This window comes from Sipha flava, unplaced genomic scaffold, assembly GCF_003268045.1.
Source record: "Sipha flava isolate LNK unplaced genomic scaffold, YSA_version1 0_pilon_pilon, whole genome shotgun sequence".
NCBI classification, from domain to species: domain Eukaryota; kingdom Metazoa; phylum Arthropoda; class Insecta; order Hemiptera; family Aphididae; genus Sipha; species Sipha flava.
The window spans coordinates 1,670,515-1,694,398 of NW_020271713.1; the positions used below are offsets into that span (position 1 = coordinate 1,670,515).

Genomic DNA, 23,884 nt, shown 5'->3' on the forward strand with positions numbered 1-23,884 from the left:
GACATGACTAGAAAATGTAAACCAAACATCATCTTCAAATTTACAGAATTACTTACAAGTAATGGATGAAAAATAAAACATAGATATAAATAGATAAACATAGAAGGACTGAAACAATGATATTATCATTGCTAGATGTTTTTTTTTTTTACCATATTGTATGAATTCTTTAAAGATTCATAAGTAGTGCGGGTATCGGTAACCTATTGAAATCGGAATTATTATTTATCGTGCTTTCGATTATAACCAGATATTAATCTTCATTTTACGCAGCTCACCATACACCATCAATTGAACACTAATCAATATGTGCAGTATGTTTTACATTTTATTTTACAAATTACAAAAATGTCTTGATAATATAATTTAGTCGTTCGCTATTATGATCTAACATAATAATACATTTAAACGTCTGTATACTTTAGTGGATTGGAATCGGTGTTTTGTGCCTTGACCGTATTTCAAAAGCGTAACATTACATCGCTGTAACAAAATATTTGCATATTGTAATTTCATTCTAAATGATCCATCTACTGTAATTAGTTATTATTAGTCTTTATTAGTTATAAAATATTTATCGTCCTGAACATATCTATAGCGGTTATAATGCACGTCATTGAGCCGAGAAAACGTCTAAAATATGTTCATAAAATATCACATACGTCGTGTTTTGTATGGAAACAGCCAATCATCACGCTACCGACACTATTTAATTTAGAAAAAAAAAACGATTTTTTAGCTTAGTTCTGTATTATACGAATCGTATTATTTAATAACTTATTGAATGCATTAGTCGAATGCAAAAACCTCAGCCTCTAACTATTCCATTTTTTTAGACTAACGCAGCTGATGAAAATTTTTTCATAATATTTGTACAACGAAAAAACTGTATCCCATTAGTCTATACTATTTATAGCAAATACTGCGACATGGTATGGGCTAGTTAAATGTTTTTAATAATATTACCCCTGAAAACTTTTAAATATTTTCTATAACCTTAAATCATAATATTGTGATAGTTTTAGTTAACAATAAACATAATAATATTAAGGAAAAAGCTGTTTTATTCATTGATTTCTTTGATATTTCTCGTTAGTATTTTAATTTCATCCCATTTATGATAAAGCATATTTAATTTCGCACCGAAAAGATAGTTCTTTGGATTACATTTTCCAATGAAAGTTAATTATCATGAATGACACTCGTCCATAAGTGAAAAAATATATTAATTTTTTCATTAAACTAACTTCATACTGGAAAAATATGTTGAAATGTGTTGACGATTAAAATTAAGCGAGCATCAGATCCCGTTTATAAAATGCACATAATATACAATTATAATATCAAACACATCAAATTAATTATTTTTATTTTTATTTTTTATTTCATATGAGTATACAATTCTCAGTGCCATGTTTATATAATTTTTCAAATGGTGCTTTAGCGCAAAAATATATTTTCTTTTTGATGTTACAAAATCCTGCATTCAACCTACAAAATAAATTAAATTCGAACTGCTTCAAATCAATATTCACTTTTGAAATAGTTTTTAACGAAATACCGACTGATCTTGTAAAACGAATTTGTAGCTGCAGAATTCATGTTATGTTATTCGTTGATTCTATCTTTAGAAATCCTACGTGTTATTGTGATTTCTAAAGTCCCTTATTAAAACGTATTTGTTTAAACTGCAGCAACTGTAGCAGTAGAAGGTACACATATATAACACGTACACCCTTAGTATATATACGGTAGTACGAAACATTATTTCTTTTCGTCGCCCAAACAAAACAAAACCAATGCCAGATCGATAGGGGATAAATAATAAACGCCTTTATTTTGTTTCACGATTCGTTTAAATTTTTTAAACTTTTCTAATTATAAAATTAATATAACTAGCGAGCCGAGGTTAACAAAAGAACGCACGCTGTATTGGAACGAAGGAAGAGAGAAAATCACTAAACCGACCGGGAACGGAAACAGGCTATATTATACGCATTTAAATATACAGAATAATTGGCATGCAAAGATGTAATAAAAAACAAAATCGCCTTCGGAAGAACGACTTACCTACTCTTCTCTATATTCTCACATGCTGTTGTACATTCGCTGTTCGTTTTTAAACGTGATTTGAGAACTCGAAGTGCAGACGTGTACATTAAAAATAAATACAATAGTAATAATATACAGATTATGTTATAAAAAAAACTTAAAGTTTCCACGCCGTTATGGTGTTCAATATCCCTGCAACCCTTACACTACATCGTGGATACATAGATACGAGTTGGCCACAACGACGTATAGTACCAGTATACGGTGCGGTTCATATAGCATGTGCGATTATATCATAGACGTGTATTGTTACGTATTGTTACGCGGTTAAGGTATACGCGGTGTCTTCGGACAATGCCATTTAGCGGAATATAAATAATAAATCGCTTAATTATTATCGGTGTCAGTACGTATGCTATAATATTTCGGTTCGCTTCGCCTCACGTACGCACGTCGTAATTGTTCCGTGCGGTCGGACGATCGCGAATAATGAATATTACGAGTATATAATAATACTATCACCATTTCGGTTGGGTTTGAATAACAGGGGCGTTTCGTATCATATTATAATTTTATAGGCACGACTAAGGTCGAAATTCCACGGTGCGACGACGTAAAATAATAATTCACGTTCGAAGTCCAGACGCAGGCGTTACAATGAGGTTCACTGCTAAATTACGTAAATTATGGTGTTGAGATTAATGAAACAGCAACATCTTCAGTAGCTTCTGTACAGCATGCGAATTCAACCGATGTGAACGGCGTCAAGTAAAATGCTCCGTTTGATTTCTAGTATACATGTGGCCACATCAAAACCACACTAGCGTGATTTGACTCATCGCATCGTCGAGCGATTATTATTCTGTATCTCAACACAATTCATGTGACTTAATATTTCCCTTGAAAACATTATCATTTGTTTTTCATGTACACGAAACATATGGGGTGAACGCATATATTTTAATATATCTGTACAATTCACAATCCGCACACATACATATCAATGACGCAACCAAATTCAGAGGTCCGGACCCCTTGAACCGTGTCGTATATTTCTAAAATAATAAAAAGTTTGACAAAATTGAATTATTGATTCGAAGATTGATTTAAGAAATTCCACATCAAAAAGATGACTCAATGGATTAGCTGCTCTCGATATAAAATTCGAATTAAGTGTAATACCTGAGGAAGTAATACAATATTTAAGCTTTACAAAACATTGCATTGATTTCAATTTATAAACTTGTACATACTTTTTACCTTTATTTTTTACATAATATATTTCATCATCATTCAATTTTACATTATAATTACAATATTTACATTAATCACAAAATAAAATAATAATTAAATTTGCTAGATACTTTAAAATAATTATATTTTTGGACAAAAAATCCTAGTTGTGCCACTGACACATAAAAATACGTATATATATATATACGATTGATCGTTATTTTTCTCATAAATGAAAGTTGAACATTCAATCATATCACATAATACGCGGTGTAAAAGCAATACGAAGACGGGACATCGAGCACTTGACTGTTGTATCACGAGTAAATTTGCAGATTGGTAATGGTGCAAATTTAGCCTAACTGCATCGATCTGTGATTTTTAAATAGTTTTTTTGTAGGGGTATCCGGCGTCGCGGACAAAAACACCTCGTTGCTTTTAATGGTATCATCGGGTACGGAATATTTTTTTATTAGTATTTATTTTTTTTGTTTCGTACTCAATCGAACAATCCTTACATTTTGCTCAGACGGTGGAAAAACGTGAAATTCCGCACGAATAAAGCACATGGTAAAAACGTTTATATTATTATGAATCCGTTAGTCGCACTCGCGTGTTTTCGCCGGTCTCGATGTAGCAGCGCGTGAATGATACAACGTCATGTTGCAGCAGAACCTGGTGCAATTACACACCTCGATGCACCGCACGCGTTTCGTGTACAGGAATAAAGAGGAAATAATAATATTATCATATTGTCCGCGTGTATCTTTTAAGGAACGTGATACAATATGGATAGATACGTGTACGCACGTGGCACAGTGGCGTCATGTGGGTGAGGATTAATCATTCGTTTACCACAGTCTAGAGTTTAGCTTATTCAAATTCAGCACATCATCAATTTATGAATATGTATTTTATAAAGTTGTTGATATGTTGTAAATTAGAAAAATGAGACGTGTACTAAACAAGCGTTTATCCAGCAAAAATGAACGGGAGGGGCGTGTTATAAATATGTATACATATTTACTTTCTAATTACCTACTGATGAATGTGACATATATGTACTTGCAATAGTACTTAAAAAAGTAATTCCTTATTAATTATAAAGAATACAATGTTATCGTAAGCTACATTTAATATGTCTTTATTGAATTGTTTACAATTTTAAAATTACCTTTTTCTTATAAAAAATATATGGTTGTCACTTTTAACTGTGGCGCGCATTAACAAATGGTAAATTAGGTAGGTCGCAGGTATACGTAATACATGTGTGTCAACAGTTGTCGAGTTTCAAACAGTTTTGACAGAATTATCTTTATACTACGGTGTACAGTCAACACAACAATTATAATATTTTAGTAATTTTTTTGTATTATGTGAATAGCAATGAACGGATAACCAATAAATATAGATATATTTCAAACCGTCAAATATGGAATATATTTCTAAGACAAAACTCTATGAGTGCGAGGGCTGGCAGTCAACGACCGTCGTCGCTCATTCGGTCAAGATAATAATGTTGTTATAAACCAGCGGTTCTCAAAATTTTTTTTCGCGTACCACTTGAGTATATTATCAATCAGTCACGTACCATTAATGATTAAACATAGAACCATACAAACTTCACATAGTTAAATACATTTAATTTAAATAAATAGGCAGTAAAATACTAAAATAAAATAAAATGAAATAAAATATAAAAAATAATATTATTTATTTATTAATACAAATTTATTAGTGTTTTTAAATTAATATATGAGTTCAAAATTGAATTTTTAATTTCCTTTCTACCACCATCCGGTCTTTTGCGTACCATTAGTGGTACGTGTACCAAAGTTTGAGAACCGCTGTTATAAAAATTTTATAAATTTAAGTTTTAAAAATAAAATACGAACATTTTTGACTGAATAATATAACAATACATTTATTAGACTAAGATAAAATATTAAATTTAAATAAATTAAATAGGTAACACATTTCGATACGACCAACAGGGGGAGGCGTCCATCCACTGGATCTACGCCTGGTACTATACGGGTATATTTGTACAAAGTACAAATCATTATATTTTCGGACTGGTTTGACGTACCCCTTCTCCTCATTTTAAACAGTACTTCTGCTCTACTCTAGAAAAAAACTGAAATGACGCCACTTACGTAGCAAGACAACAGATAACGTCATCTTCGGACGGACAATTGGCGTGGTGAAATTCATCAATAAATAAATAAAAGAACTTACGAGCGGTACACCCTTGGGGCGTATAATAATATTATGTTTCAGATATGATATAATATATAGGATACACCGATAGACCTTGATGCCACCCGATTTTCTGCTTGAAAACAGAAAAAATTTAATATCGTATTGCATGAATGTTCAGAAACCACATCGTCTAATGCGTGTTCTTTCAGCGGTGAGACATAGTTGAATGCTCGATAATCGTGAACCGCCATATTATGACGTATATTGCGAAACGCATAGGTACGTGGGGCAAAGTTTTAGCGAATAAAGTTATAGCCATTGCGTGCATATGAAATATGGAAAACTGCTGGAAATAACAAAAGAGAGAGTGAGAGAGATAGGAAAAACGTGCGCCGTTGGTGTATTTATTGTTCGAAAATCTATCGATCGGATTCCTGCAGAATTTGGGGGATGTTTTTTTTTTTTTATTATTATTTGTTTTCCATTGCCGGAGAGCTGGACATTGTCGCTTTGGCTGAAAGCCATGGGGTGAGAGTCATGTTTCGTAAACGAGGACGATAGATTAGGGTCGAGACTCGTGTACGCAGGTCGTCCGAAGGCATCGTGGCCCATGTGTGGAACTTGCCAGTTAGCTCTAAATAATTTTATTTTCATTTTTCTAACCTTTGAACGTCGCGGGGAAGCATTTAAGGTTGCACACGTAGTTATTTGGTGTGAATCGAACCGTCTGACTGTAAAGTCTATTAGAATTAATGTTAAACTACGGCGACAAAAGCTGTATACACTTATTATCAGTGCGCAGGGCCGTATTTACGCCTAGGCCCGTGAGGCCCGGGCCTAGGGCGGCAAATTTTTTGGGGCGGCAAATTTTGTAAGAAATAAAAAAAGAATCATATGAATGCATGAAATATTTATATGATTTTTTTTTAGATATCTGTATGTAAAATATACGGGCGCATGAAACTGAAATGTCACTAACCCGAAATCAATTTTCTCGTAATGTGAGCTATAAAGATAAGATACCTACCTAGGTATATAATAATATAAGTTGTTCCTAAAAGTAATTACGATAAAAATATAATATATATAGAAATTGGCTAAAGATATTGTGTATCCACATCGCACACGACCACAATTCATTTCAGTTTATTGTTCGTCATTGTCGGGAGTGCATATTACAACATAATATATTTAATAAATAATAATTAATAATTTACAGTATTTAGCATTTTTTCACTATGAGTGACGGTCGTAAACGTTTTAGTGGTTCAGAGTATAAAAAGCGAGCCAAAGATAAAGAATATAAAGAGAGTAAAGTTCTAAATAAAATACCTAAACTAAGTACTTTCTTTAAACCTGCTACACCGTCTTCTTTGAATGCACCTGATAATGGTCAACAACATCAACATGATTTAGAAGAGATTGAAACGAGTAAGTGCGAATCGGATTTGGTCATTAATAATTTAACAACTTCTACTTTAAATATGGATCCGGCTACATTTTATATTGATTATAATGATCCGGCTAAATGGATTATTAATGATGTAACTCGCGATTATGTGGCAAAACACGGAATAAATCAAAATTTAAATGATGATTTTACATGTTCTAAACGTGAGTATCCTGACAAAAATAGATTTTTAAATAAATCATTATTTGTTAGAACACGTATAAATGGTGAAGTACAGTCACGACCATGGTTAGTGTTTTCGAAATCTACTGGTACAGTGTTTTGTGCACCATGTCGACTCTTTGGAAGTGCACATTTATCAACATTAGTAACTATTGGTTTTAATGATTGGAAAAATGCTGTACGAAAATTAAACGATCACGAAAATTCTATTCCTCATAAAACTTCAACAGTTGCATTAATCGAAAGGGGGAAAACTGCAGGTAAAATAAACCAAGAAATTGTTTTGCAATTAGAACAAGAAACCAATTATTGGCGAAATATTTTAAAAAGAATAGTTGCTACTGTACGTTCTTTAGTAATTCGAGGGTTACCATTGAGAGGCAGTGAAGAAAAATTTGGGTCGTATCATAGCGGCAATTTCATTATGACATTAGAGCTTTTAGCAGAATTTGATCCCTTTCTATCAGAGCATATTCGCCATTACGGTAAAATCGGTAGTGGTAATACATCGTATCTATCTTCACAGACATACGGAGAGTTTATACAAATTATGGCAGAAAAAATTACAAAACAAATAGTTGAAGAAGTCAAAGTTTCAAAGTATTTTTCGATAAGCGTTGATTCGACGCCCGACGTATCCCATGTTGATCAGTTGTCTTTTATCATAAGATACATTTCAAAAGATGGTACTCCTATAGAACGATTTTTAAAGTTTATTGCCAATACTGGGCATAAATCTGAACAACTTGCTGATGCAGTTTTTGATACACTTAATCAATATAATTTGGATATTAAAAATTGCCGCGGGCAGTCATACGATAATGCCAGTAACATGGCTGGTAAATACACTGGCCTTCAAGCCAGAATTAAAGAAGTTATTCCGTTGGCCATTTATGTCCCTTGCTCAGCACATTCCCTAAATCTTGTGGGGATATCTGCCGTGGATTGCTGTGAAAAATCGACAACATATTTTAGATATCTACAAGAATTATATAACTTTTTCACAGCATCTACCCATCGTTGGGAAATTTTACTATTTTATTTAAAAAAGTCTAAGTGTGTAAAAAGTTTGTCTCAAACCCGATGGTCAGCAAGATACGAAGCGGGTAAATCTTTATGTACTTCTTGGAGTGAAATTAAAAACGCTTTACAGGCTATTATTGACGATGCCAATGAAAAACCTGTAACAAAATTTGACGCTTCAGTTCTTTTGAAACCTTTTAATACTATAGAAATGTGCTTTATGACTGTTTTTTGGAATGAAGTATTAGAAAGGTTTCATATAGTTAATAAAAAACTTCAATCAGTTAATATTGAGTTAGGAATGATTGTTGAATTATATGGATCCTTAGAGCAGTACATATCTAGAATTAGAAATAATTTTGAAGAATATGAAGGAAAAGCTATACAAATATGCGGTGAAATGCAGTACAAAAAAGACAAGCGGAGAACTGTTAAGAGAAAACGTCAATTCGACGAAACAATGAATGAAGTGATCACAGAAACAGGCAAGGAAGATTTCAGAATAAATGTATTCTTCGTTATATTGGATAAATTGAATGCTGAACTCGTAAGGCGAGGCAGTTCATATAAAAATTTATGTGTCAAGTTTGATTTTCTTACAAATATTTGTAGTTTTGACGAGGAAATAATTTCTGAAAAAACTAGGGCACTAATAGAACAATATCCTAATGATATTGAAGAATCATTTACAAATGAATGTCTTCATTTGCGTGATCATCTTTTTTTTAAATCTGATAAAAAAAGAAACGCCCAAGAACTTTGTAAGATGTTGTATACAAATGATTTAATAGATATTTATCCGAACGTCACAACAGCGTTACGTATGTATTTGTGCACGTTTGCAACAAATTGTACAGCAGAGCGGTCGTTTTCAGCATTGAAAAGAGTAAAATCGCATCTTCGTTCAACTTTGGAGTCAGATAGATTAAACGCGACATCAATACTACACATAGAATCTGAGATGCTTCGAAGTATAAATTATGATGATATAATCGACGATTTCGCGTCTAAAAAAGTTCGTCGTAAAATGTTATAGATAACATAGGTTATGATTAGGTATAAGTTTAACTATTAAGTATTACTAGGTATAAGATTAAAGATTATTAAGATTATTTTAAGATTAAGATTCAAAATGTATACTGATAATGCCTAATTAGGATTTATAATTATTATTTGTTTTGTTTATAATGACTATTGACCTAATTTCTTTAAAATGAAATAAATTTATTTGTAATAATTACAATTTTTTTTTCTTGGGGTAGAGGCGGCATATTTAAAAGGGCCTAGGGCGGCACTTGTTCTAAATCCGGCCCTGTCAGTGCGCGTACTATAAATTTATAATTTTTAAATGATTTATGTAAAACAGTGTAAAATACATTTTTATAATGTATACATTTTATTTGTTTTTAATCCTTACTCTTATTTTAATCTAGTAAATACTAAATCTTAAATTATGTTCGAAAAATTATGATTATGTGTTCATAGGAGATTCCTAGGTCTGATGACTTAATACAAAAAAAGAGTTTAATGCGGGCTGCTTAAATGTCTATTCAAAGATTTATAAATACGTTATGCTCCGATGGATTTCGAGTATATCCTTATTGATCATAAATAACTTCAGGTAGATTTGATGTTATGTCAAAATTCGTAACAGCGAAAAAAAAATAAGCTGGGCGTGACTCAATAAAGGGTAATACAATTTGATAGAACTTTTAACAGATATATGGTTAAAATAATATGATTACTATTATCACTACTACTTGTTGAATTATTTCCTCAATATATGCACATTATTAATACTTTTATAATGATGGTATCAACAAATTTAAATACATTTTAATTAATAAAGATCAAAAATTTCACCGTAAGATTTAATTTTATTTTTAATAGTGTGGTAAAGAAGGAACAATGAAATATAGATATTGATAAAAGTGAGTTTTCATCAAATCTTTAAATCCTGCAAAAATGTTTTAAGTAGCTTTAAAGCTGTTATTTCATACAATTCGGAGTACAATTATTTATGTACATCTCTGAATAAATATCACACTATTGGTGATAGAAATTTTATGACTTCTAATCTAGAACCAATAAGTGAGACTAATCTTTGTAAGGCTTATCGCAGAACACACCTCCACTAAAATATATTCTCTCCAAATCCCTTTCATAAAGTTCATGTATACATGAATCTGTCTTCCGTCTTCAGTACGGTAATATACCTACCCCAGTCAATATATACCGAAGATAGACCACCAACCAACCCAACGCATCTCAACCAGACAAGTCTCAGTACTGCATGGGTAGTTCGTGCAATATAATTTTTAGGCAGTCGATTCACCAATGTAAAATGTTGTGGCCAGTGACGTAAAAATACTTGCAGCGCTCCCGGCAAATTTAGAAAAAAAAATTCTTTTTACTAACTAAAAATTTGATGTAATAATATTTTTTTTTGACCTTTGTTTTTATTATACAATTTATGTTTATTAATTTCTAATGAAATATAAGTTTTAAATTTTAAAAATTTGATTTTCTAATTTTAGAATAATTAATTGATAATTTTTTTATATGAAATTTCCTACGAATAAATTCACTTGGGTCATTTTTGTAATTTCATAGTTAAATTCACACATAGTACTCGTGTGCACAGTTAGACATAATATATACATTTAAAAAAGTATAATAGAAACATATCGTTTTGAAGGAAGAATAAAAACACGACTTCTGTACAACTCTGCGTCCCTGGCATAGGCACAGTGCGTCAAACTCTTGTTACGCCACTAGTTATGGCGGCACGTTCCAACAAATACTGCAAACGAACAAAACGTAATTCCGTCAATTTTTCTCACTCACCGTCGATCGTCATAGATTGAGTTATCTACCGAATGTGTATGTGCACAGTGTGTGTAGCAAATGCGACGTGTATCGATTTTCGTTTCACCCCCTAAATGTAACAATTACGAAACAATATAGTTTTCACGTAGCGTTTCTTTCGAGCTGAAACTCGAAAACCGAAACGGCGCTTCGTCATCCATCGTATCAACCCATCCCGCACCCGTCCCACTACATAATTTATCGAATCGCGAATAGTCCGCGGCAGCGTATAGTTCTTTGATCCTCCTCCGCTGCCGTTGTATATAAATCTCGAGGCACCCTTATCCTCAAACAACGTGTGCCAAAAAGTATTGTGTATTGTACACTTCATGTATACATACATATATGTATATATATATATTTAGACGAAATTACGAGATCCCCATGATGAGTCATTCTCCGCGTCATTCGCATTGCAGCCGCGACTAAATGTGTGCGCATATATTTCATCATGCGCCGCTGCAGTTTCCCCCTTTAGAGAAAAAAAAAATGATAGAGAAAGAGAGAAAGAAGCGTTGATTATGTTATATTACATATCATTGACACTCTTATATAGTATTGCAGTTTAGTATATTACTATATTATACCGAATGTCGAGTCGGATGCGCTTGTGTGTACCATAATAGTACACACCGCAATATATTATCGTCGTGCTTCATTGAACGGACTAGTAAGACTAAGTGATAATATCGTGTTACGTACTAAAATCGTTAATATATTGATATATTTTCACTGTTTTTTCGTAGGTTGTAAATATTAACTATGTTTAATTCGTATACATTTTTAAGTATCTAGATTACGTCAGGCTGATGGTCATGTTTTCTAGTTGATGAGAAAAATTACATAATATTTACTTAAAACTGAATAATTTATAGATAATGACAAATAATCTATCTACACAATTTACATTTCATTTAAATAAAAAATACAACTAATAAGTAAAAGTTTGACAATCTTAGAACATTTCAGATGTGGACTAGGATTAAATTAAAATGTTTTTATTCATCGCTTGATTGATTTAACACCTAAAATCGTAATTAATAAGATAAATTAAAATATTAAACCAATAAATTTCTCACTCCGTTCGAAATATTTAGAAACATTGTACATTTCCATCGATATACCAATAAGTATATTTATTCTATAGATGAAACGCCTCGATGGATATAAAAAGTATGAGATTTTTTTTTTTTACTTTATAAAATTGTAGTGACGTATTTTTATTTTTATTTATTTTTGTTTCTCATTTTCGAGAATTATAAATTAAAAGAAATTTAAATTTTTTTAAATGTTTTCGAAGTTTGGTTTTTCGGTCGAAAAATTTCAAATTTAATTTTCTAAAATTTGATTCGTTCATTCGTGACTGTTTTCGTTTATCGAATATAATATTTAATCTTATTTAAAATCTAAATTCCAGTAAAATTTTGTGATAATAAACTAGTCAGGGATGCCAAATTCGGATAAATATACATCATTCCCTGCTCTAGAACGAACTAAATAAATGCTAATTTGAATGTAAAATAAGTAAACCAGAGTATATTGCTTTTAACAAAAGAAAAATTAATCACAATATTATAGCGTTATAGCTTTGAATATTATTGATTACTTTGAATAGTATTTGCAAGTAAAAGTTAATTGAAACTATTCAGTTTATTGTTGGAAAAAATAAATGATAGACAGCCGCTTACCTTGTCACTTTTCTAGCGTTCTCTTATGAGTACATTATCACGTATTGCAGCATGTGATCGGTAGAAACTGTTATGGGGGACGAGATGCACACAAGAATATATGATGACGGTAGAGGGAAAAAAATATTAAAAGGTTAAAGGAAAAACGTCAAAATGATGGCTATTACAATAAATAATCTGGAATATAAAAAAAAAAAATAACTCTACTTGGAAAAATGAAATTGTCACTCTTCCACAGAAAAGACAATGCAATATTGAATTACATGGATATGTAATTACATTTTAGATCGTGATCGCATTGGAAATTAAAATTCGTTTGATGTTCATTATCATTGTCAACTTAAAATTCAATAAAACGTCATTCAAAAAACGACCATTGCAATTAAATTATTTTTTATTTTTAATGCAATATTATCTTCAAAATGTTTAGTGTCAACTGTCGATATTGGATCGATTCAAATAAAGTGCCCAAGTGCATGATAAATTAAAAATATTTTTATTTTTTAGATTCAGAAAAAAATAAAAGTATTTTTACTTAAAACATTGAAAAAAAAAATACTTGTTCAGAAAACTTTTTGCATTTTAATTTTTTAACCGTCTAAAATGTAATTTTAAATATAATTTAAACTATTACGCAAAACAACAAATTGAAATAAAAAATATTAATAATAAATAATTCAATCACCAATAACAAAGTTTTTTTTATCAATAAAATATTAAATATAATTAAACATATTGATCTCTATTATAAGAATGTTAGGTATTAATTGGGTTTTAAATCCAGACTAATGTGCGTAAACCAAAAATCACTCAGTGCCGAATGAAATTCGATCTCACAGACAAATTATATTATTTGGTTTATTTATTTGTAAAATATAATATAATAAAAAGATTGTTAACTCATTAGTAACAACTTAACATGGTAGAATTATATAAATAGTAAATAAGCTATAGCATAATAATTTTAAAAAATTAGGTGTGATAAATTATATTATAATTATAATATAAATATGTATGTATATATATATATATATATATTAATTATAATTAATATAATATAATATATATTAAATATATATTAATAATATAGTATATTATAAATTATAATATAGTATAATACTTGTCTACTGTATTCCTATAAAATGTTCAGAAAATACATTCAAATCATATTATTTTTAGGCGACGGCAAATATGATGTTATTTTTATTTTTTAATTATTATTATAATTGAGAATCTTATAAATTTGTAATTCGTAAATATTTATTTATAATTTATTGTTACTCGTACATGGCTAATATAATATAATTCGAATTAAAATTACATTAATATTATTTAATTTCAACAAAAACTAGAATATAATTATAATGATCAATTATTTATTTCAAAATTATTAATTCTAAATATTTAAATTCTTTGATATTTTTAGTGAAGTCTTTCAAGAAAATATCTGAACCCACATCTCCCCTTGTATACACCCCACTAAACAATACGTGTCTCGCATTAAACACATTAATGGGCTGAAAATAATATAACAAATAAAGAACAAAATTCAAGTAAGATTCAACGTTTGACTACTGACCCATTTATAAAGTATTTTTCTAACTATAACTTATGTTATGCATTGATATCAGCGAATCTATATATATCTAAACAAATTACTAAATGATGCATTTAAATTTTTTTGGAAAAATACATAAATAAAAATATTCCCGATGAATCAACTTTAAGAAAAGTTTACGTTCATGAATGGTATGAAAAGACAATTAAAAAAATTAGAACAAATTTAGAAAATAAAAACCTTGTCTATTGGCGAATTTACAGACGCAGTAGGTCGTTACGTCGCAAATGTTCTTATAGAGACATTGGAATTAAATTATACAGGAAAACAATATCTTATTTACACTGATGTTCTAGAAAAAGTCAACCATAGCATTATTTCTAAACTTTTTGATGGAGCACTACACATTATTTGGCAAAATGGAATAAAACATGATAACATATTGCTTTTCTTAAGTGACGCAGTACGATACACGGTGAAAGAAATGCATCAAAGTATTTTATTCTAAAATCTTGCATGTAACATGAGTGGAACATAAACTACCAATAGTATAGGAGGAAATTATGAAATATTGCCCAAATATTGATCAAATCATTTCGAATGGAAAAAAAAAATATTTTTAAATACACCTTCATGAGTGAATATTTTTATGGAAATTGCGCTTACTATTCCATTATTATAACCAGTACTTACTAGATGAGAGAAATCATATCACATCTGTTAAGGTAGAGAGAAATTTTTTGATTTACAAAACACTGCTATCGAATAATCGCCGTTCAATTTTGTTTGAAAATATTTAGACAATCTTGATTGTATAGTGTAAACATTTTAAAGGTAAAATAAATATTTTAAAAATTATTGAATTCACAAAAATGTTCAATTTAATTAGATTAGAATGTTTTTATCCAGAAATTCAACAAAAAAAAAATTTCTTGAAAAGTAGTGTATACTAAAAATTTATTTATAATTATAATTTGTATCAAAACAGTATATTTTTTTTAATATCATTTATTCATATAATTTTTTATGAATTTTATGTCATTTATGGATTTTTTATATATTTTTAGATCATCAAGTTCTGTCCCTAATTTTTATATATATACATATAAAACCATCAATAAAAGTTATTTGATTACAATTTATCTAAATATAAAATATAATTATTTAAACCAAATATATTATTCTCTAAGAATATAAAATATTTGCAACAAGACATTAATATTTTACAATTTTTTTTACTATTTATTTTTTATTTTGCCCATAAATATTGGTAGACGTGGGCCACGCGTTTGATATGCCTGTCGCAGTGATTTAGAATATTTGGTTTGTGTCTAAATTTTATCCGATCGACGCGCCGAATACGCGAAAAAAAAATACACATAATTATGTAATGTTTATACGGCACGCGTAACGACAAGATAGTTTATATCGATCAACCGTTGGTGTGTAAAATCGTGCATAAAATAAAATGTTTCATGTATATTATGTTTCATTATAAAAAAAAATAACTCTCGACCCTGATCTCGGGAACATGCTGTAGGCCGTAATAAATTTTGCGTCCAGATAGACGATCGTGACAAACACGCGTTAAGCGAATAGCTAAAAATCCGCGCACGTGACTTACTCATAATATATTTGCTGTTTTACATGGTTTAATATATATTAAGATAATATAATATTTTTTTGTTTTTTATTCAACCGTTTTATAGAATAAAAGGGTTTCCCGTTTACTGCGAAGGCGTGAATAGACGTGAACATTTGAGAGGGAAGGGACAAATATTTTGTATTGAACTTAATGATTTAGTTTTGAAATAAACATTCAAAAACTTAACAATTAAACTTCGGATTGCGATAGAGCTAATTTTGAATTCGGATTAAGTCCCCTGGTAAACAAAGTAAAATTAGCTGAAATAACATTGGTAATTTTTAATTTCTTCCCTGCTTAGGTTAAGTTCTATTGTATAGATGCTTTATCTCAGTCCTTAATAACGTGTGATGTTTGTTTTGCTATAATTGACATTGGAAATAGAAAAAATACCATACTCGGGAATTTATAACAATTATTTTTTACAATCACGAATGTTGTATAGCAAAAATGTTAGTACATGTATCATGGTATTATGAACAAGCAATTAACTAACACGAGATGAAGTTACATATATTGATGCGATGCCCTACTTGCACATTGGGTTGATTACCGAGTTAGGCGATGTGGAAAGCTATTTAGGAATTTGTAAGATAAATTCTCATTTATCGATTACAAAAAAACGGATAATTTCAGATGAGGTTACGAATATTAAACGACCAACAGTAAATACAGAATTATGCTTCCTGTGGAACTGGTGAAATTCGTTAACAATGTGTAATGTAAAATTTAATATTTTATTTTTATAGGTCGATATTTGTCACGGGAATATGGAAATCTGGGTCGAACAGTCTGACAAATGGTACGATATCGGAGTACTCTGACTATTGCCCAATTAGTCACCACACAAATCGCTTGACGAAGTTTCTAGGGATGAAGGGGATATCTTCTACTTGCAAAGAGTAAGTCAATTAGCGGTAGGTCTTACGGTAAAAATGCAGAGAAAATACTGTATCTATTGGGTTGTCCGCGCAACCTTTTACACGCAACTTGTCGTCGATAATAGACCGATATCGGTATGTTGACGGAAAAACTGCATCAATCTATTCATAGAAAATTTGCGTGTGGTATAACAATAAAAATGGTAAAGATAATAAATTTTCACTTCAATAAGCAATAATTTTTGAATTTTGCCAAAATATGGAAAAATATGCAATAATCTCTATATATGCAGAGATATGCAAAAAAAAATTTCACTATTAGCTTCAAATTATGATGATTCGTGGAGATAACTGACAAAAATCCGAAAATATTGAAAGGAAAAATATACGCAATTGTATAGAAATCCGCGCTCTAATAATGAGTAATGATGACTACTACATATTTTTATTTATAAACGACACCACCCCTAAAATTCCAAAAAATTTGCCGTCCTGTGCGGAGGTCATACGTGTCTTCCGCTGGCCTTGCGTGCAGGGGAGAAGTTGCAACCCCTTCGCTGGCTCTACGGAGCATTTCTGAACGTTTTATTAGTACAATGTAATAATGGAAAATAATGTCTGTCAGCGTAGTACCGTTTTATGTATTAAACATGACGCGTAATGAGTATAACACGAGAGCTGATCGCGTATGTAAAATAGTGAGATCGGGTTAGCGCTGAATTTCCATAGGAATCGAATGACATGCGCACGTATGTACAACATGCATATTATAACTGTATATATACAAACGCACACGTCACACAGTTGGACGAAATAAATTCTAGGACGACAAAATTATTTATTTTTTTTTAAAGTAAATCGACTTAATAAACTTAAACATATCTGCGAGCGCACTTTCCTACTTTTATAAAATTTAAAATTTTTTAGCATGTTTCATTTCTGGCACAGTCCATAAATATCTTAATGTTGCAGATTTTGCGTTGTTAACTTTGAGTGGAATAAACACCCGAAGTACACTTTTACTCACTTTTTATTTACGCACTAATAATATGGTAAACATTAGAATCGATGATTTTATCGTTTCTGTATAAAAATATCTGTAAATATTTTCCATATGTCACTTTTAAAATACCTAATATATAATTATTACTTTTTAATGAACTAACATTAATTAAAGGACTACTTTTTTCCTTAAATTTTCAAATAATTTCATATTCGAATACTGATTATTCTGAACTTGGAAACTTCAATCTATCATAGAAAACAATTAATTTAAATTAGATTTGACGGGATCGGATTACGAAAATACAAAAGTAAAACTCAACATCCTTTACTATAATATTAATTTCATATTTTGAAGTTAATTTATGTTATAAAAAAGTACGTCAACTTTAATTTTCTTTTTACAATTGTTTTAATGATAAATGGAGTTTTGTTTAAAATTTTACCTGATATATTATTGTTGTCCATGTTGATGAAATAATGAACTATTATAAAATAAAATAACTTACTATGATAGTAAAAACTTTCAAATCCACAGCTTTTACTTACACAGAGAATATCAAAACGATAACTAACCGTATCTTTCAATTCTTAATACTATAGGATAGTGGTCTTCAACCTTTTTCGACTTGCGACCCACTTTTCTTACCAAACATTTTTCGCGACCCATGTAAATTTCGTTAGCCATGAAAACCAAATAAAAAAGTTAAAATTGTTTAATATATGCCATTTTAAAGTGTTTTTATAACTGAATATATTAAAATTTATATTTTTTAAGTATTTAGGAAATATTTAATTTTTATTATAAGTAATGATATAAAAAAAAAATGCATGTAATAATACCAAAAAATGTATATGTTTTGATACACAAAAGAAATGAGTGCTATATTTGTCCTGGACTGTTTTCGCACGAAATACCTCCACCTCAGCTCAATTTAACACAATGCAGTTTGTAGATGTATGAAATATAAATGTGATTTATATAAATTAAGTCGGGCTATCACTTCATTTGATTGTTCATTCTTTTTTTTTCTTTTATTGGAAAATTGAGGCTTCAATAGCAAATTTTATTAGCTATTATTAAATGTTACATATTTAATGTATTAGTTGTTAAATTTAAAATTACAATATTACATATGAAATATTATAAAGGTGAAGTTAAATGTAAATTAAAATTTACTAATAAAATATTTGTGATACTTAATAATGTGACAATTTTCAGAGTTTGTTTTTCGATAAATTCGATACACTCCTCCACTATGTTTTCTACAGTTAATGATTAGTGATATGTGTTGCATATTGGTTTGAGAATTTTTTTCTAATTAAGTATGAGTGTTTGAGAAAAAAGTGTTCATTCTAATCTTCTACAAATTTAAAATAGTATAAAATAGTAGTTTCGGGTTTATTCGAAAATATTTTTATGCAATATCATATGACATACATTATATAATATATATAAATAAGAATTTTTTAAATTTTAAACACAAAAATTATTGCGACCCAATCTTAAAGCTTACGCGACCAAAATTGGGTCGCGACCCACCGGTTGAAGACCACAACTATAGGATATCGGTTGCACGTCATGCAATTTTAATGATAATTAAAATTGGATGGGTACGATTAGATAAACAATTTAGGACCATAATAACGTAAATTTTTTATTAATAATTTATAAAGAATATGAAATTATTATAACAACTCGTATAAAATAAAATTTTTATTTTTGACTTTTGGCTGGAATTGATTTCATCTCACTGTGTGTCATACACACATAGGGGCTAGCATGGGTGTGCGTGTGAAAGCATATCACAAAGTTAGTTTATAGCTTTTGTTTATCCGGTACATATATTTTTATGTAAATATATGTACACATAAAACACGAGCGTATTATGGGCATATTATTATAATATTATATTAGTGTATTATATATATTTATATATATATATATATAAATGTATAAATTACTTGATATAAACGTCGAGTGGTGGGCGGTAGAGTTTCCATAGTGAGCACATCGCACGTCTTATACGGTTCTGCACGTGAACGCGTGTATAGGATATTCTGTCAGGGCGTGTGTGTACACACCGTCACAGATGTCAAAAATGATTTTGAAAACGTGCCTAACAATATATATAAAATAAAATACGCCCCCCTGTACGCTTTACGAAAAGTCTAGCACGAAGAATACATACCAAGAAGTATAAATTTCAGAAATTGTAGCTCAGAAAAATATCACGACCAGTGATTGCAAAATACCACGTATAATCGATATTTATAACTGAGTTAAGAGATTATTGTGTTTTACAAAACATTTGAATACTGGTACTCTAATTTTAAAGCATATTGTGAGTTTTTAAGACGTACAAACATTTAATTATTTGACAATCAATACCTAGATACTAATAAACACAATAATATTGAATAGAATAAAAAATGTATTTATAAATATTACAGTAGATTATAGATTAATAAATAATATATAGTAATAATAGTTTATTGTTAGGTAATATGTATAGATTATTACCTGTGACTGTACTTCGATGGCACTAGGAGAACTTTTCTAAGTTTGTTGGCTAATATAACAGGCGATTAATTAATTAACTAATTAATAAACTCTGTAAATTTTATAAATTCGAGTTAGTACAGTGTAATACGAAAGGCACTACAAAAAACGTTAACTATATATAATATTTACATGAAATACGACTTCAGAAATACAAACCACGACGGCGATGTACATTACACAGTACAGAAGACAATACAGAATGTAATGACTTTTAGTCATTTTTGGTAACATAGACGTATTAAATCATGATCAAACCACGGTTACGGTTACATCACTAAAATTCAATATTATTATTGTTATTGGTTAAATTTTCATTGTTGTCTGTTTTACCAAAAATGAAACACTAATATTGTGACGTTCTACGCCTATATTTTAAAAATAATACGATAATAACCATCGACCGTAGTGCGCGTAGTGATATGATACCGCGTAACGTTTCGTAACGGTACTCTTTTACTATAACGGTTTAAATTATATTGCCTTTCGCGTCATTATTATCACTTAAATCACATCGTTCTTATCTATATGATAAATGAATTATTGGTCAAATTTTTTTGTAAATTATAAAGTATTTCTATACTATTCAGTACTCATATAGGTGATATGATAGTTACTAATGGAGGTATTTAAAAAAAAATCGTCCAACGGTTTAATTATGTAGCTAGATAAAAATAGATTTAATTAATTTAAACAATTTAAAATTGTTACTTGGGCCGGTACAAGTATATATCATCATTGTGATGCATTTAAAACGAGACTACATTTTTGTCATACATATTCTTCTAATTTATTTTAAAATCGTTTTACTTATTTTTAATTGCAATCAAAAATTTACAACATACTTCTCACAGTTTTCGGTTTAATGCATATAAGAATAATATGTATATAATTTTATCAAATTATAATTATAGTTAATCAATGAAAATGTTAACGTTATATTAAGTATATAGTTATGATGATAACTAACTATATCACATTAAAGATAAGGTCTTCACCATTAATGATGTCCAATCTGTTACTATAAAACTAATTACCATGTGTATAATATTTACCTCCTTTATTTATTTCTGTATACTCATCTGAGTATATTATAAGTATTTAAATTAATACAATGTATATACTATCATAATTACATGTGTAACGCTTAAATGATTTATGTTGTTATGTTAAATTTTTAAATGTGAACCAAACACTTATTTAAAAGCTTTAGTACATAATGTTTTCAATAGATGTCGAAACGAAACATGTTCATCAAAAAAATCAAACCGAGGAATAATTTTGATAATAATCTCTGACATTTTTAAAACAGTTTTATTAATTTAAAATGTACATTTTCATAAACTGTTGGAACACATTTAATATTGCTCAATGTCGACTTGATTTTGATGTAATTATTTCATTATATTTTGTTAAGGGATGACTTCCAATTTCCTTTGGATGGTTGGATGATCTCAGTACGTATACTCGACTAACGAACCGTTATAGATGTAAATGAAACAAATGTTATGCTACTCCAGACGTTATGGTTTGTTTAAATAAATCATTTTCAATTATTGATCGCTAATAATTCGTTTATTTTGGAAAAATGGTGGTTTAAATGTGCGAACTTATGTACATTAACATATTTATTGAAAAAACTGACAATTTTGTTCACACAAAACTTTTCTATACTTGCGTACTGACGAAGAAATATTGAATCATATGACATCAAAAAAGGTTTTTTTCGGGATACATAAATGTCTGATCAAAATCGAAATACTTTTCAATATTTTTCTACAACGTAAATCATGTATTTACTTGGTGATGTTCGTTGATTAGTCAAAGGATTCGTCGGTAAATGATGTTGGGAACTCTCGTTGGAATACCGACAACGGAAATGAAAAGAAAAACCACTGTTCTGTACTACAGACGATACAAATGTATTGTTTTATTAACTAATGTCAAGCATTTCAACGGCATAAATCCACATAAACAGTAAGTACGAGTTCTTGTAAATACGTAGTTTCACTATCCGGTTATCATTTACTCAAGGGCAACATGGATATACTCAGTGACGTGGCAAGTGGTACATTAACTGCGAGTAAATGCATAATTTTAGACCACCCCTCTACAAAAAAAAAAAAAAAAAATAAAATACAAGTACCAAGTGTCAACATTTTTTTTCAGTAGTAAAATTTTAGTTATCTGATTTTATCAATGAGTCAAAGTTAGCATCATTATTTTAAAAGTACACCAAAATTTTATTGTTTTATACTAGCACAACATTTGAAATGGCAAATATCAATTTTAAGCGAGCCGTTTAATAATGGATTTGACCCGTGGATTGTAGTTGGTCACCATACACCTACTACAGCATGCAACTATCATGCATCATTCACGTATTAACACCCTATATTACAGTCGTTGCCAGATAAATTGAGACGGCGGCGGCGGCGCAATAACGGAAAACCAGTGGTTCTTTGTATTTCGATATTCTTATCGAAAATACATCAATACGAACAATTGTTACAACAATTATTTTACGATATTAATTCCAAATTATTTCCCTAGCTTGACTGTGAAGTTTACGATTTTTAATTTTTGAACTCATTATAACAAAACTATTTATTTTATAGCGTACGTTTTCAGTACAAAAGAACACGAACACAATACTGGCACGAATGAGTAAATATCAATCTATATTATTATAGTATATTCCATAATGTCCATATCTATTAATATTTAATATTGTCATGGGTCAGCCGAGTCATTTATTTCTATACATTTATAATAAACAAATTGTTGATGCGACTGAAGTGCACCGTGAAGAAACACACCGAGTTCGAACTGATGACTGCGAGTATTGTAACCAACTGTGTGACCTTTGCACCACACTACCAATAACTAGTTTGGGCTACACTTCATGAAAAGCGCCGCCGCCGCCGCCTCAATTTATCTGGCAACGACTGTAATAATATGAAAAACGATGATTTTCATGAGAGTTGGGCGCACCTTTCCACTTTAATGCATATTAATTAATATTTGTGTTTTAAGCGTGATGAACGTGTGCAGGTTGCCTAATATCAAACTGCCATTCTGACTTACTTGTTCAACCCCTTATTGTATACAATAACACTGAAATGTTCTGTAGGATGAACGAATCGGATATTTTAGTTCACCAAGTCTTTAAAGATGATAAAACAAAAATCCACTAAGCCTCAAAAAAACTGGAACTCCTATTTAAATTACAACTCATAAGAAATTATGTATCAACGACTAACTTTTATAAGTTGTTTTATGATTCACATACCGTATGAATACAAAATATATAATTTAATTTACAAGATTTAACGTGAACGCAATATTATATATATATATATATATATATATATATATATATATTCGTATTTCATTTACCAGTTATTCCATATTTAAATTTAAAGAAAAATATTTAATACGCTTGTCTGTTTGTATACAATTATATGCAATATATATAAACGGAAAAATTTTTCAACATACAATAATATTTGGGTTTTCCAATTCATCCGCGAACT

At 29.7% G+C, this 23,884-nt stretch overlaps 1 protein-coding gene across 1 annotated transcript; it reads left to right on the top strand.

The window, feature by feature from the left end:
- The first annotated feature begins 6,725 nt into the window (after positions 1-6,725).
- LOC112693955 (zinc finger MYM-type protein 1-like) lies at positions 6,726-16,808 on the top strand. The gene is made up of 2 exons (XM_025569243.1): positions 6,726-8,728; positions 16,652-16,808. The coding sequence occupies exons 1-2, from the start codon at positions 6,726-6,728 to the stop codon at positions 16,806-16,808; spliced, it is 2,160 nt and encodes a 719-aa protein (XP_025425028.1).
- Positions 16,809-23,884: the final 7,076 nt, after the last annotated feature.